At 41.9% G+C, this 17,133-nt stretch overlaps 1 protein-coding gene across 1 annotated transcript in view; it reads right to left on the bottom strand.

Moving 5' to 3' along the window:
* LOC143960916 (uncharacterized) overlaps nucleotides 1–17,133 on the bottom strand; it is a 614,677-nt gene that overhangs the window by 228,721 nt on the left and 368,823 nt on the right. Inside the window, exons 79-81 of the mRNA XM_077469935.1 lie at nucleotides 10,694–10,729; nucleotides 8,721–8,780; nucleotides 3,630–3,674 (exon numbers count right to left, since the gene is read on the bottom strand). Of these exons, the coding sequence (XP_077326061.1) occupies nucleotides 3,630–3,674; nucleotides 8,721–8,780; nucleotides 10,694–10,729 (141 nt within the window). The remainder of the gene's footprint in view (nucleotides 1–3,629; nucleotides 3,675–8,720; nucleotides 8,781–10,693; nucleotides 10,730–17,133) is intronic.

The following is a 17,133-nucleotide window of genomic DNA, read 5'->3' as shown; positions in this document are numbered from 1 at the left end:
CGTACAATGAAGGAGAAAAATTACCTGATTGCAAATTGTATTACAAAATATAAAACTGTTTTTATATTTTTGGTCTTTTTTAATTTTTTTAACAAAAAATAAAAAACCCAGAGGTGATTAAATACCACCAAAAGAAAGCTCTATTTGTGGGGAAAAAGTGATAAAAATTTAATTTGAGTACAGTGTTGTATGACCGCGCAATTGTTGTTTAAACAGTGACAGCGCTGAAAGCTGAGAATTGGTCTGGGGAGGAGGGGGTTTAAAGCGGGAGTCCACCGGGACTCCGCGTTTTTTTTTTTTTTTTAAAGCCAGCAGCTACAAATACTGCAGCTGCTGACTTTTAAAATAGTGACACTTACCTGTCCAGCGCGCCCGCGATGTCGGCACCCGAAGCCGATCTCTAGGTCGTCTGTCGGGTCCTGCCCCCGCCATCTTGGGTATGGTAATCAGGAAATGGAGCCTTTCGGCTTCATTTCCCGGTTCCCTACTGCGCATGCGCGAATCGCGCTGCGCAATAAGGACGCTCCCCGCTGCCTCTGGGATCTGTGTGTTTCCCAGCAGGCAGCGGGGCACTTGCGGGAAGGGGCGGGCACTTGCGGAAAGGGGCGTAAGTTACGCCCCTTTCCGCAGAGAGCTATCCCGGAAGCGGGTGCAGTTACCTGGATTATCTAGGTAACTGCACCCCCCTCCCCCCTGAAAGGTGCCGATTGTGGCACCGGAGGGGGGGAGGGTTCCGATGAGTGGAAGGTCCACTTTAGGGTGGACCTCCGCTTTAAGTGCCCAGTAAGTAAATGGTTAAAAAGACACATAATTGTGTTTTAAATGAATATATAGCTGTATCAATTAGTATTGTTATATCTTTCTGGAATTCCACTTTAAATCTGAAGCCAGAACATAAATAGTAACTTTATAGCAAACTGTAATAAACAGCAGTAGGGAATGGATGTCTTCTGAAGAAGACAACATATATATCATCTCATAGGACTTGCCAGTTTAGAGCTATGGAAACTGCCACTGATGATGACATCAAAGGTATATTCTTGAGAGCTGCTATCCCTATGCTTTCTACACTTTTTGGTGGGTCTCCAACTTGGAATAAACATGTGCATATTAGGTGTGGGGTTCCAGGTCTCAGATAGTAGTGAGGGCAACACGTCAGCAAGTACCAGAGCTTACATCTTTAAAAAAAACAAGCTACCATTTGCATCTCCCATATTTCTATACTGACATGTTCCCTTTAGGTTACAATCTGGATAGTAATACTAAATCATAGTTTAAGAAGGATATACAAGGCATTGCAAAAAAGGTGTATCTAAGCCTACATCTACCTAAACAGAAAACTTCATAAAAAAAATGTTTATTCCTTGAATGTCTGTCTGTGTTTGTGGGAGCTGTGCCCACTGTTCATGACCATTCATGACATCACTGGCAGACTGTTATTTCAGTTTTGCATCAATTGTAGAATTTACATCTGGCCATAATGGTGTGTGCATAAACAGATTTATTTACAGCTATTGCTGCTGTAGTATGCTATTGTGACACAAGGATGCTTGCTTGGTACAAAATACTGTACATGAGGTAAATCTCTAAATAATATCTCCCAAAATACATTTTCATCAGAATTACAAGAAACTATACTTTAGAAAGAAAGAATTGGTTGTAACCATTCAATAAATGATGTACAGTGGGGACAATAAATATTTGATCCCCGGCAGATTTTGTAAGTTTGCCTATTTACAAAGAAATTAATCATCTATAATTTTTGTCATGGGTGTATTTTTAATGATAGACGGACAACAATTGCTACAAATTAAGGTTGCAGTTCAGTGAATAAAATAAGTATTTGATCCCCAAGCAAAACATGACTTGGTACTTGGTGGAGAAAGCACAGGGGTAAGATGTTTCTTGTAGTTAGTGACCAGGTTTGCACAAATCTCAGAAGGGATTTTGGTTCATTATTTACAGATCTTCTCTAAATCCTTAAGGTTTCTTGGTGGTCTCTTGGCAACTCGAAGTTTCTACTCCTTCCATGCATTTTCTATAGGATTAAAGCGGAGGTCCACCCTAAAGTGGACCTTCCGCTCATCGGAACCCTCCCCCCTCCGGTGCCACAATCGGCACCTTTCAGGGGGGAGGGGGGTGCAGTTACCTGGATAATCCAGGTAACTGCACCCACTTCTGGGATAGCTCTCTGCGGAAAGGGGCGTAACTTACGCCCCTTTCCGCAAGTGCCCGCCCCTTCCCGCAAGTGCCCCGCTGCCTGCTGGGAAACACACAGATCCCAGAGGCAGCGGGGAGCGTCCTTATTGCGCAGCGCGATTCGCGCATGCGCAGTAGGGAACCAGGAAATGAAGCCGAAAGGCTCCATTTCCTGATTCCCATACCCAAGATGCCGGCGGCAGGACCCGACAGACGACCTAGAGATCGGCTTCGGGTGCCGACATCGCGGGCGCGCTGGACAGGTAAGTGTCACTATTTTAAAAGTCAGCAGCTGCAGTATTTGTAGCTGCTGGCTTTAAAAAAAAAAAAAAAAAACGCGGAGTCCCGGTGGACTCCCGCTTTAAGGTTCTCATTCTAGATTATACAATACATGGCCCCATCCTTTAGCCCCTCATTGCAGCAAAGTTGGCCTGTACCTTTAGCAGAAAAACAGCCCCAAAGCATAATTTTCACCTCCGTAGTTGACTGTAGGGATGGTGTTCTTAAGGTCAGCATTTTTCTTCCTCCAAGCATGGCGAGTTGAGTTAATGCCAAAGAGATCAATTTTGGTTTCATCTGACCACATCACTTTGTCCCAATCCTTCTCTGAATCATTTAGATGTTCATTGGCATGACTGAACATGTGCCCTTTTGAGGTGGGGGACTATCCCTACAGTCAAGCACAGAGGTGGAAACATTATGCTTTGGAGCTTTTTTTCTACTAAAGGTACAGACTGACTTTGCTGCATTAAGGTGCTAATGGATGGGGTCATGTATTGTAAAATCTTGAATGAGAACCCTCTTCCCTCAGCCAGAACACTGAAGATGGGTCATAGATGGGTCTTCCAGCATGACAATGACTCAAACATACCACCAGGGCAACAAAACAGTGACTCCAGTAGAAGCACGTTAAGGTCGTGGAGTGGCCTAGGCAATCTCCAGACCTTAATCCTATAGAAAATTTATGGAAGGAGCTCAAACTTTGAGTTGCCAAGCGACAGCCAAGAAACATTAAGGATTTAGAGAAGATCTGTAAAGAAGAGTGGACCAAAATCCCTCCTGAGATGTGTGCAAACCTAGTAACCAACTACAAGAAATATCTTACCTCTGTGCTTATCAACAAGGGTTTCTCCAACAAGTACTAAGTCATGGGTATCAAATACGTATTTTACTTATTGAACTGCAACTCCATTTATAACATTTGTATCATGTGTTTTCTATGGATTTTTTGTTGATATTCTGTCTCTATCATTTCAAATTCACCTATGATAAGAACTGTAGACCCTTTGTTTCTTTGTAAGTGGGCAAACTTACAAAATCTGCAGGGGATCAAATAATTATTTTCCCCACTGTATATGGGTAAGAATCTCATGGGTTCATATAAACTGTCCAGGAAAATTAGGATATTTTCCCCATTTTTTCAAACTTACCATTATACCTGCTGGGCCATTCAATCCTGAAATTCCATTTTCCCCCTAGCAAAACAATTCAACATGGAAATTATGACACATGCTTTATAAATCTGTATATTGCCATGCTTTACATAGAGGTGGAAAAGTGGATGTCAAGAGATATTCAAAAATAGAAAGGAGCACTCTTGCTTTTCATTTACTGACGTATACTGTATTTTACATAGTTACATAGTTACATATTTTACTATTTATTATAGAACTTAGTTCATACACTAGCTGATAGTTTTGCATCAGAATTTACATTTGTTGTTTCTTGATGCCTGGATGACAATATTTCAAGTTTTTATCTGTTCATTATATGTCACATTGTCAAGAATGGAATAATGTATATTCAATAAAGTATAATGTGAGAATCCAGAAACATAAAGATAACTGTTATAACAGAGTTCCTTCTCTGTTTCAACAGTTATTTTAATGTAAAATGGTGCTCCAGCATTCACTGCACAGTTTTCAAATAATTAAAAAAATGTCAAATGAAACACTGGGGGTTATTTACTAAAGGAAAATCCACTTTGCACTGCAAGTGCACTTGAAAGTGTACTTGCAGTGCACTTGGAAGTAAAGTCGCTGTAGATCCGATGGGGACATGCAAGGAAAATAAAAAACAGCATTTTAGCTTGCACATGATTGGATGATAAAATCAGCAGAGCTTCCACTCATTTCAGATCTACCCCTTAGATTTAGAGCGACTGCACTTTCAAGTGCACTTGCAGTGCACTTTGTATATTTTTAAGCCAAGGACAACTGAATTTTCAGAGAGGACCTTTCATCAGTTTTTTTTTTTCCTGCAACTTTTGTAAAGAAGGAGACTGTATGAAGTATTTGTCTTGCAGCTTCCCAACATGTGCATACAACTGATTGTTGAGTTTAGGGGCCACCGTCAAAGGGTGCTTTTTATGTCCAGTGTTGATGGTTTTGGGTTTGTGTTGCTGGCATCAGTTTGACATCAGTGTGAGAAACCTTTTATGATTTATTGATAGGTGCATTTGACTTGCTTTCCTGCAGATTTTGCATTCCCATAGACTTGTATGGCAATTCAAAACTTGTTCAAAGTGAACAAAAGCACAATGAAACAGGCCAATAGCAACATGAGATGGGTACTGTATTGAGCTGAATCAGCTCCCTCTATTTCTTCTCCAAAAGTGACCTCTACGTGGAGTGCAGGTTGACACAGGCCAATCGATAACAACAAGAGAGGGTTATTGTGTTGAGCTGAGTTAGCACCCCCTCTTTCTTCTCCAAAAAGTGACCTCTAAGTGGAGTACATAAGCAGTACAGCTGGCTCTAACCACACACCAATGAGCTGCATGGCATTGTATGTCACACAAAGTTCACAGCAAGACAGTTACCCCCCCCCCCCCCCATAATAATTGCACTCTTGAACCCTGCATTCTGTACGTTGTGTATTTCTGAACCCTGCACTCTGTACATAATGCACTCCTGAACTGTTAGAGTTGGGCTCAGCCCTTCCTTCTCTTAGCTGGCTGCTCAGCTGTCCCATCTCTCTCCACAGTTATTTATCTGTTGATGATATCCTGCTCATTAGTCCTGCTTACTTAAGTCATCCAGTCCAGAGGAGCTCTGCCTTCACCTTGGTTAACATCACAGAAATTATCTCCTGTGATCCTGTTCCAGACTTTACTTTACCTTCTGGCTCCAGATCCTGCTTGCTGTTCCACTACATTGATCCCTGACTTCTGGCTTGGCTGACTATCCATTCTGGTTACTTAACTTTGGCTATGTTTTGACTATGTTTGTTCTTTTTACTTTTATTATTAAACTAAAGTGTGATTACTGTGTTACTTCTGTCTCGGCCTGATTTCATGGTTTCTGACATGAACACTGCACTCTGTACATAACGCACTTCTGAACTCTGCACTCTGTAAGTAGCGCACTCCTGGTATTTAATTCCCCTTTAAGACCCTCCTATTCTTAGTGCAATTTAGTGACACCCACTATTTGCTGCGCACACCTATGTTGAGTGTACAATGTAAGATACATTTATTCCGAGGGATCCAATTAATATCTATATCTGTTTTCTTCTACCCCATCTGTTGGGATGAGCTCTTCAAAAGCTGTGAAAGTCACTGGAACAGTTAGGCCGCGTACACACGGGCGGATTGTCTGGCCAACTAAGTTTGTCAGACAATCCGACAGACAGTCCGTCCAAATTTTGAATGAACGGACTTGACCACACACGATGAACAGACAGTCCGCTGAAAGCTTGCGCGATGATGTGTACAGCACATACGACGGGACTAGAAAAACGATGTCCAATACACTGCAATGCAACCTTTGGCCGTGTAAATCCTTTCTGAGCATGCGCCATACTTAGTCTGTCCAACTTGCCTACACACGAGCGGACTGTCCGCTGAAACCAAGTTTGGACGGACAAAACCAAGTTTGGACGGACTGTATTACGGAAATTCCGAAAGACTTAGTCCGCCAGACTGTCCGCTGAAAAAGTCCGCTGAAGCCCGCACACGAGCGGATTGTCCGCTGAAACACGGTTCAGCGGACTAAGTTGGACAGACAATCCGCCCGTGTGTACGCGGCCTAAGACTTATTTATCTTATTGAATAAGCCAAATGATAATGAGCTAAGTGTTCTATTGGTGTATTGGTGCAAAAACTGTCAGAATGAGCGCAGATAATATGCTTCTCACTGTCATGCAGGAATATTGACAATAATAGAAGAGGTTCTAAGGATATTGCCCCTTGCATTTTACACAGACACACACACACGCTACTTGCCATTTGTAATGTAGGGGGATTCATTATTTCCAGAGAACCATAGCAGCAGCATTAGAATTGTAGAATGGATTTTCCAGCATGCAGATGCCCTGTTTCTTTAATTAGTTTGCTGAATTTTCCAGAAGTCTGAACAGAGTTTGATGCAGCCTCTTGCACAACAATGTTTGATGCAGCCTCCTGCACAGAATGTGGCATCCCCATCATTGTGCTTATGGTTGCTGCACTGTAAGGTTCCTCAGGATGTGATGTATTTACAACACTGCGACTAATCATATAATTATAGCAAAAGCAGATTCTCACATTTAGCATTGCTCATAAATATTTGTTAAGTGCACTTTTGTGGTCTACTGTAATATCTACACGGGTAAAGTATGTAAGGAACTGATCTGATACGTTTTTGTTATCAAAAAAAACTGGGGATTCACTTTTAAGTAAGAGCAGCATGTGTGAAACATGTTTGTCTGGCTCCATCTGGTGGTAAAGAACGATGCTTACACATACTGTGCTTGTTGAAGAAAATGCCTATTTGAAGATGGGTTGAAATGCATTATTTTTAAGTGCCTGTTTTTAACCAACAATCTAAAAATCTGGCAAGAGCATGATCATATATGTTACAGAAAGGACCCATTTATATATCTTTGCCTCAAAATGCCTGTATTTTTATTGTATTTCTAAGTATGAGATTTTGAAGCTTACCTTCAACTCAAAGGTCATGTCATGTTGCCCCCCCCCCCTTTTATAATTTATCTTTTTTTTTAAATTAAGCCATGTATTTGTGCTGTTAAACAGCACTTTCACATTTCTCTCATAGGTAAGCACTACATTACTTAATACAGCAGCAAAAATAATCTTCTAGCTGTGATAGCCCAAGCCAAAATAGAAATCCATAGTCTGAAATGGGTATAGCTTTAGTTTTCTAGGACTGGGGTTGTCCTCAGAACACTGTGGGAAATAGATATATGTGCCCTCTGTTTTTATCTATTTCATATTTTACTACCCCGCCATGTGTGCAAATGTGCCGTAGGGCTTTGGGTCCCAGGAGAGCCCTGTGGTACAGCTGAACATGTGCTGGTTTACCTGACCATTTACACATGTGAGGGTTTCTCGCATTTGTGCAAAGAGAGCTACCAGGGAAGTCTTGAACCTTCTCCGTCTTTGCACATGCACGAAAAATTGCATGCGTAGATGTGCCGATGTGCTCTACCTGGACCTGAAGGCTAGGCAGAGCCCTGTCGGCACATCTGTGCATGCACCATAATGGCAGGGAGAGGGGTGTAAATACACCTAAGAGGCTGGAGTTCCACTTTAAAGCATTTTAAGATGTGTATTCTAAAACACGTTCCAGGGCAAAGGGTGCAGCCCTGTGCATTAAAACACATAAAAAAATGTGTGCATTTTATATACTTTGTAAATGCAACACTTTTCATCTTTCTGAAACTGCATCCTGTAACAACTAATATGAAAATGCTTTGATGAAAAACATTAACCATGTTACATTTAATGTAAATCAGTACTCAATACACATAACGCACTTATGCAGTAGTGCAGTTACTATGTTGGGAGAATCTATTTATGCAGCTCCCCCCCAGCCCCACCTAAACACATACCTGAGTCTTCTCTCAATCCAACAATGTTCTGTCTGCAGCTTCTCTTCTCCCCTCTTCCAGTATTCATAGGAGGTTCTGACGGCAATGGGAGCCATTGGCCCCTGCTGCTGTCAGTCAAATCCTGTGAGGAGAGAGCAGGGGGCACTTGGAGAAGAGCAGGAGTGGAGAGCGCTGGAGGGGGATGCCAGAAGAGGAGGTAAAGGGGCTGTCTGTGCAAAACCATTGCAAAGAGCAGGTAAGTGTAGCATCTTTTTTATTTTAGGAAAAAAAAGTTCTACAATCGCTTTATTAACTTTGACCCATAACAAGTATGCAAGTCAAAGTGAAGTCAGACCTTCCAATCTGAATACTCGTTCTAGGTGAGTGACTCAAAAATGATTGAAGCCACTGGACCAATATGCATCCCAGGCAGGTATCACTTTTACAATGAAAGAGTGGCAATGGCAAGAACCATGTGGTCTAAGGTTTTCTTTAAGACATTCATACAGAACAAATTAGAACTAGTTTAGTTTTGGGAACATGATGTAATTGCTGTGTTCCAATGTGTGTGTATAGGGTGTAGTGAAAAGTCAAAAAGTTATGAACATCACATGTAAGCACAAGATAATACAGTATGTGCATGCTGCTGGTACATGCTAAGATATACTTTTCATTTCACTCAAAAGCTATAAGCATAAAGAATAACTTACTCTGAGACCTGAGAAGCCACGAGGACCTCGGGGACCAGGCTCACCCACAACTCCTTCACCCTGAAAAATCAAGTGTTATACAACTCAAACATGATTTATTATGAACCAAAATATGTTAAAGCGATATTAAACCCAAAAGCAAACATTTGTTATATTGCAGTTTATCAATTTGTTTAAGTACTGTATATAAAACCTTTATGCCAAAAGGAAAAACGGTTTGCTATAACTAATTATAAAGTATTAGCTGGAATTCAGCCCTGTATTTGTTCTGTATTTAAATCTGTGAGGACTTCTATAACCCCCCCCCCCCAGACTAAAATGCTGCTGTTCAAATCTTCCCCCTGTGCCCATCGATCCAGAGTGGTGTCTGTATAGTACAGGAGGTGTGTTACTGGCCAGATCATGAGGTGAATACAAAGGAAAAAAGCCTAAAAAAAACAATAATAATACGTCTACTATTTGTAATTATTGGTAAGCTGCAATATATTATATTTTACCGCTTTAAAGTTAAAATGGCGATTGTGACATCATCCGCTCATCTTTCCATCATAGCCAATCAAAGAAAGCCTTATATTCATTCATAACAAATGCAAAGCTTCCCTGGTTGAAAAGTACTAGCAGACAAGAAGTCACCTGTACTGCCGCAAAACACAACTCTGCATACTGTATGTAGCTGATACTACTACAATTTGATACAAAAAAATCACAGGAGCTGAATTGCTTAGTAATGCAAATAGTTTGTTTGGGCCAGCTTGACCCAAAAGCTGAGCGTGAATGGAAAATTCGACTTCAGTTCTAACTTTCGATTTTGACTGGGATTCACTTGGACTTCATTCAAGTCTGTCAATAAGATAGCAATTATTAAATAATAATTTCAGAATGGTATTTAACACTTATAGGGAGAATACCAACATTCCAAGAATTACAACACCAATATATCAATATATCAACATGGGACTGTTTTGGCACAGTACACAATACTATTTTGGAAAATCCATAATACATTTTAAAATACTTTTTTTAACAGATTTAAGTGGTCACAGCAATGTTACACATTTAAAAAAAATATATGTTATTCCATCCCCTCTATCTCTTTATCCCTCCTGCATGGTATCATACATTTTAGATTTATAAAAGAATGTCCCAAGATCTTCCATGTACTCAGTATGGGGTAAAAGATGATTCTCAATGTGTTTCATGAAGTATGTTCCCAATTTCCTCAATAGAGCACCAGAGTATGCATCTATGAGCAATGAAATAGAATTACAATAGCGTTGAAATAATCAAATTTATTTTGAATAGGCTCAAATCACACTGCATCGCAAAGTGCAGGCACTCGTTTTGGAACCGCACACAAACCCCATTGAATGGTCATTTTGTATCAAGCGAACCAGTGTGGGCAAACTGCATTGCATTTGCTATCCTTTTGGGGGTGTCTAACTTTGTATTGACACCCACAACGGATCACAAACACAGTGCAATTGCAATGTGGTATGGGAAATCCACAAGAATTGCTGCGTTTGCTGCACCAGATATGTGTGAACTTAGGCTAAATTAGTCAGTTCATTATAAATGGGCTGTCAAAACACCTCAACGGACCAATTATAGGACATTCACATTTTAAAAACCTGTAAAAGTCAATTCACAAAGCACAGGATATCACTTCTAAAACAAACTTTGTAACTGTAAGTTTGAGGTTTTAGCTGTTACATGCACATCCTAAGTAATATTTATCTTTATGTAATAAACCCTTTTAGCAGAAAATGTTAAGAGATAAAAGGGAGAACAGGTAAAATAACTCAAGTTTCTTGGTGAATAATCAAGCAGAATGGAGCTGTCGTTTCTAAAGTAAGTTTGGAAATTATACAGGAAACCAGTTAATTTTTTCTTTCATTTGTTTTCCACATTAGATTCATATTGCTTTCAGAAGATTTATTTTCTATAAGTAATTTAGGCAATACATACATTCTTACCTTCTCACCCTTCATACCTGGTGGCCCTTGCATTCCCTGAAAACATAAATAAATATGATATAAGACTAATTTAACATCCCCTCTGATCCCCCAAATTTTTTCCATTTTTAAAAAGTATTTTCCAAAAACAAATTTTGGACTTTTTGGTTGATATAAAACAATCATATCGCATATAGAGCAATAATTTTTGTTTTTGTTTTGTTACTGTGATTTAGCTCTATCTTAATGAACAACTAGCAAGATAAGAAACATGAGAAAACTGTAGAATATTTTCACTGAATGAAATACTATACCAGACGTGCAGGTCCTAGCCCCTGTACACACGGTCGGAGATTTCCACAACCAAATCCGTCGGATTTTGCCCGTCGGATTTTGTCCGTCGGATCTTGTCCGAAACTGTTGCATACACACGGCTGGAAAAAGTTGGCGAAAAATCCGATCTTTCAGAACGTGATGACGTAATTTCGTTACAATGGGACTATATTCAGGCTAGTAGCCAATAGCTTTGATGTAGGAATTTGATCTGAGCATGCGTGGCACTTGGTCCGATCAAAATTCTCTACACAGTATGTCCGATCGGCCCAGTTGGTCGGGAAATATTTCCAAGATGTTGGAAAATTGCGTCCGACGGAATCAGTCCGATGCATACCACACACAGTCGGATTATCCGACGACACGGTCCGATAGGACACATTCGGACGGATTCTCCGACCGTGTGTACAAGGGCCAAGAACATATTCTTCTACATATTTTTGGTAAAAAAATCGCAATAAGCGATTATTGATTGGTTTGCGCAAAAGTTATAGCATTTACAAAATAGGGATAGTTTTATGGCATTTTTATTAATAATTTATTATTATTATTTTTTTTACTAGTAATGGCGGCGATCAGCAATTTTTATTGTGACTGCGACATTATGGCGGACACATCGGACATTTTTGACATATTTTTGGGACCATTGTCAGTTATACAGCAATCATTGCTATATAAATGCAGTGATTCCTGTGTAAATTCCACTGGCAGTGAAGGGGTTAACCAGTGGGTGGCAGTGTAGGGGTTAAGTGTTTCTAGGGGTGTGTTACTAACTGTGGGGGGCTGGGCTTTCATTTAGTGAACATTGATCTCTGCTCCAATCACATGGAGCAGAGATCAGCGTCACTAGTTGCTAGGCAGAATGGAGAAATGCTGTTTACAACGGCACTTCTCCATTCAGCCGTCCCGTGAGACGATCGCGGGTATGCCCGCGGCGATCGAGTCCGCGGGACCCGCGACTGGACTCACGGGGGTCCCGACCAGCACGCGAGCGTGCCACCGGCGGTGCGCTCACGATGGCAGGGCGGCATTGAAGATTGGACGTACCTGCACGCCAATATGCCTGCCCGTGCCATTCTGCCGACATACATCGGCGTGCGCTGGTCGGGAACCGGTTAATAAATTAGACAGGTATCTGCACCCACTTCCCCCTGAAAGGTGCCAACTGTAGGGGTGGAGGGTTCCGATTGGTGGAAGTTCCACTTTAGGGTGGAACTCCGCTTTAATTGTTAAAAATGGTCTAAACTCAGAATCAAGAATGAAAAGCTCAAATGTTAAAAAATTTCCGTAGGAGCTTTATTGTTGCTCTGCTCTGCTCTGCTTCAACACACTTTACTCATTCATACTTGCATTTATTGCTATCTTACAAATGTTGATGAAGAGGCTGTGGTATATTTGTAAGAATATTTACAGTGTATCTTTAATGATATGCTCTTTGGAAGATGAATCTCAAAAAGTTTTTTGAGTATATGAAGTCTAAGCCCTTGTACACACAATCGGAGATTCCGACGGAATGTGTCCGATCGGAGCGTTTTGTCGGATATTCCGACTGTGTGTGGTCTGCATCAGACTGTTTCCGTCGGAATATCCGTCGGACCAAATTTTCCAACTTGTCGGAAATATTTTCCGACAAAATGCTCCGATCGGACATACTCCGATCATGTGTAGAGAATTCCGATCGGACAAAGTGCCACGCATGCTCAGATCAAATTCCTACATCAAAGCTATTGGCTACTAGCCCGAACATAGTCCCGTTGTAACAAAATAACCGTGTGTACAAGGGCTAAGAGGCAGGTGTCTGACATAAATGGACCTCTAAAAGATAACTTGGGAAATATATTAAAAGAGCAAAAGCTGATCTCCAAAATACATAGTTTGCATCTGTATTCATAAATGAATGGCTGACATTAGGAAAGTGAAAGGTTCCCAATGCTTCACACGAAATGTTTATGGCCTAATACAGATATGCAGTTACATCCAACTTAAAGGAGCATTTTATGCATTAAGATAAAAAAAAACATTCTGTGTGTAGCAGCTCCCCCAGCACCCCCTACCTACCCAGTTATGTAAACGGATGGCCTGCCCCCCTCTCACGCCAGAGAAAGCCTTGGGGAAGTCCCCATGCATCAGGGGGGCGAGGTCACCTGTGTACATAACCATGTGGCCCTGCCCTCAGTTATACAAGAACTAAGTGTTCCTAGGGGTGTGTTACTAACTGTGGGGGGGTTGGGCTTTCATTTAGTGAACACTGATCTCTGCTCCAATCACATAGAGCAGAGATCAGCGTCACTAGTTGCTAGGCAGAATGGAGAAAGGTTCCCCTAAATTCAATTACCAGGCCCTTCAGGTCTGGTATGGATATTAAGGGGAACCCTGCATCAAATTAAAAAAAAAATTGATGTGGGGGTCCCCCTAAGAATCCATACCAGACCCTTTATCCGAGCACGCAACCTGGCAGGCTGCAGGAAAAGAGGGGGGGATGAGAGAGCGCCCCCCCCCCCTCCTGAACCGTACTAGGCCACATGCCTTCAACATTGGGAGGATGCTTTGGGGGTCTGTAACCCCTCAAAGCACCATGTCCTCATGTTGATGTGGACAAGGGCCTCATCCCCACAACCCTGGCCGGTAGTTGTGGGGGTCTGCGGGTGGGTGGCTTATCAGAATCTGGAAGTACAAAAGTACCCCTACCATTTCACAAAGAAAGTGTAAAAATGGTTAAATAAGACAAACACACTTTCGAAAAATTCCTTTATTAACCGGTTCCCGACCAGCGCACACCGATGTACGTCGGCAGAATGGCACGGGCAGGCATATTGGCGTACAGGTACGTCCAATCTTCAATGCCGCCCTGCCATCGTGAGCGCGCCGGCGGAGGCGCGCCGGCGTGCTGGTCGGGACCCCTGTGAGTCCGGTCGCGGGTCCCGCGGACTCGATCGCCGCGGGCATACCCGCGATCGTCTCACGGGATGGCTGAATGGAGGAAATGCCATGTAAACAGCATTCCATTCTGCCTAGCAACTAGTGACGCTGATCTCTGCTCTATGTGATTGGAGCAGAGATCAGTGTTCACTAAATGAAAGCCCAACCCCCCCACAGTTAGTAACAGACCCCTAGGAACACTTAGCCCCTACAATGCCACCCACTGGTTAACCCCTTCACTGCCAGTGTCATTTACACAGGAATCACTGCATTTATATAGCAGTGATTACTGTAGAAATGACAATGGTCCCAAAAATGTGTCAAAAATGTCCGATGTGTACGCCACAATGTCACAGTCACAATAAAAATCGCTGATCGCCGCCATTACTAGTAAAAAAAAAATAATAAAAAATTATTAATAAAAATGCCATAAAACTATCCCTATTTTGTAAAAGCTATAAATAATGCATTTTTTTTCAAAATTGTCGCTCTTTTTTTGTTTATAGCGCAAAAACTAAAAGCCGCAGAGGTGATCAAATACCACCAAAAGAAAGCTCTATTTGTGGGAAAAAAAGGACATCAATTTTGTTTGGGAGCCACGTCGCACGACCGCGCAATTGTCAGTTAAAGCGATGCAGTGCCGAATCTCAAAAAGTGGTCTGGTCTTTGACCAGCAAAATGGATACAGATGCAAACTGTGTATTTTGGAGATCAGCTTTTGCTCTTTTAATATATTTCCCAAGTTATCTTTTAGAGGTCCATCTTTGTCAGACACCTTCCTCTTAGCCCTTGTACACACGGTCGGAGATTCCGACAACCAAATCCGTCGGATTCTGTCCGTCGGATTTTGTCCGACGGATCTTGTCCGAAACTGTTGTATACACACGGTCGGATGAAGTTGTCGGAAAATCCAATCGCTAAGAACGTGATGATGTTATTTCGTTACAACGGGACTATGTTCGGGCTAGTAGCCAATAGCTTTGATGTAGGAATTTGATCTGAGCATGCGTGGCACTTTGTCCGATCGGAATTCTCTACACATGATCGGAGTATGTCCGATTGGAGCATTTTGTCGGAAAATATTTCCGACAAGTTGGAAAATTTGGTCCGACGGATATTCAGACGGAAACAGTCTGATGCAGACCACACACAGTCGGAATATCTGACAAAACGCTCCGATCGGACACATTCCGTTGGAATCTCCGATTGTGTGTACAAGGGCTTAGACTTCATATACTCAAAAAACATTTTGAGATTCATCTTCCAAAGAGCATATCATTAAAGATACACTGTAAATATTCTTACAATTATACCACAGCCTCTTCATCAACATTTGTAAGATAGCAATAAATGCAAGTATGAATGAGTAAAGTGTGTTGAAGCAGAGCAGAGCAGAGCAACAATAAAGCTCCTACGGAAATTTTTTAACATTTGAGCTTTTCATTCTTGATTCTGAGTTTAGACCATTTTTAACAATTAAAGCGGAGTTCCACCCTAAAGTGGAACTTCCACCAATCGGAACCCTCCACCCCTCCGGTGCTACAGTTGGCACCTTTCAGGGGGAAGTGGGTGCAGATACCTGTCTAATTTATTAACCGGTTCCCGACCAGCGCACGCCGATGTATGTCGGCAGAATGGCACGGGCAGGCATATTGGCGTGCAGGTACGTCCAATCTTCAATGCCGCCCTGCCATCGTGAGCGCACCGCCGGCGGCGCGCTCGCGTGCTGGTCGGGACCCCCGTGAGTCCGGTCGCAGGTCCCGCAGACTCGATCGCCGCGGGCATACCCGCGATCGTCTCACGGGATGGCTGAATGGAGGAAATGCCATGTAAACAGCATTCCATTCTGCCTAGCAACTAGTGACGCTGATCTCTGCTCTATGTGATTGGAGCAGAGATCAGTGTTCACTAAATGAAAGCCCAACCCCCCCACAGTTAGTAACAGACCCCTAGGAACACTTAGCCCCTACAATGCCACCCACTGGTTAACCCCTTCACTGCCAGTGTCATTTACACAGGAATCACTGCATTTATATAGCAGTGATTACTGTAGAAATGACAATGGTCCCAAAAATGTGTCAAAAATGTCCGATGTGTACGCCACAATGTCGCAGTCACAATAAAAATCGCTGATCGCTGCCATTACTAGTAAAAAAAAAAAAAAAAAAATTATTAATAAAAATGCCATAAAACTATCCCTATTTTGTAAAAGCTATAAATAATGCATTTTTTTTCAAAATTGTCGCTCTTTTTTTGTTTATAGCGCAAAAACTAAAAGCCGCAGAGGTGATCAAATACCACCAAAAGAAAGCTCTATTTGTGGGAAAAAAAGGACGTCAATTTTGTTTGGGAGCCACGTCGCACGACCGCGCAATTGTCAGTTAAAGCGATGCAGTGCTGAATCGCAAAAAGTGGTCTGGTCTTTGACCAGCAAAATGGTCCAGTCTGTAAGTGGTTAAAAATAAAAAATTTAATATGTGCCAATGCACGAAATCCCTGTCAGTAAGGGAAACTGCTATAAAAGTGATTACTAGGTGGTATTATACTCCCCTGCGGTTACATAAAATCTTTCCACAGGCTCCGAACAGTTGCTTTAGGGGCTGCCCCCTCCCAGGCTCGTATACACACATCTTCTGGGACTGTGACCGGATACTGCCTATATGGCAACTTCTCTTTGATATAATTGATAAGCTGGCAGGCTACCATGTCACTTTAACATCACATCATGCTCTGTTATTTCAATCCCCGCCAGATGTTCCCAAACCACTGAGAAAGTTTATTCATTCGATCTGCCTGGCCATGCTATGGTCAATTGCTTTCAACTGGAAGTCCCCCTCGCTTCCTCTCCCACAGATCTTGTCTCGAGTAGATCTTATGATGCATTCTGAGAAAATTTACCACACTCTTCATGACACTATGCCTCTGTACGAGGCCAAATGGAATCCATGGTTTATATTTCGACTATCACACTGACCACGCTAGTCTCTCCTTCCCGCTCTCCTTCTTTTTCGCTTTGTCTTTTCTTGTGTTCTTTTTTTTTTTTCTCTTCCTTCTTTTCCATTCTATGTATCTACTTTCTTTTTGATTATATTGTATCTCATGATCCTTATACATCTGATTTAGTTGAATGTAACAATTAAAACCCATGAGTTTATCCCAGTTCCATGCAGAGTATTGTCTTTGAAATATCTCTCTCACCGTTGATTACA

Source organism: Lithobates pipiens, unplaced genomic scaffold (genome assembly GCF_037356315.1).
Source record: "Lithobates pipiens isolate NorthernLeopardFrog02 unplaced genomic scaffold, aLitPip1_a1.2 Scaffold_8, whole genome shotgun sequence".
NCBI classification, from domain to species: domain Eukaryota; kingdom Metazoa; phylum Chordata; class Amphibia; order Anura; family Ranidae; genus Lithobates; species Lithobates pipiens.
The sequence above is the reverse complement of the archived record's forward strand: the minus strand, read 5'-3'. Positions and strand labels throughout refer to the sequence as shown.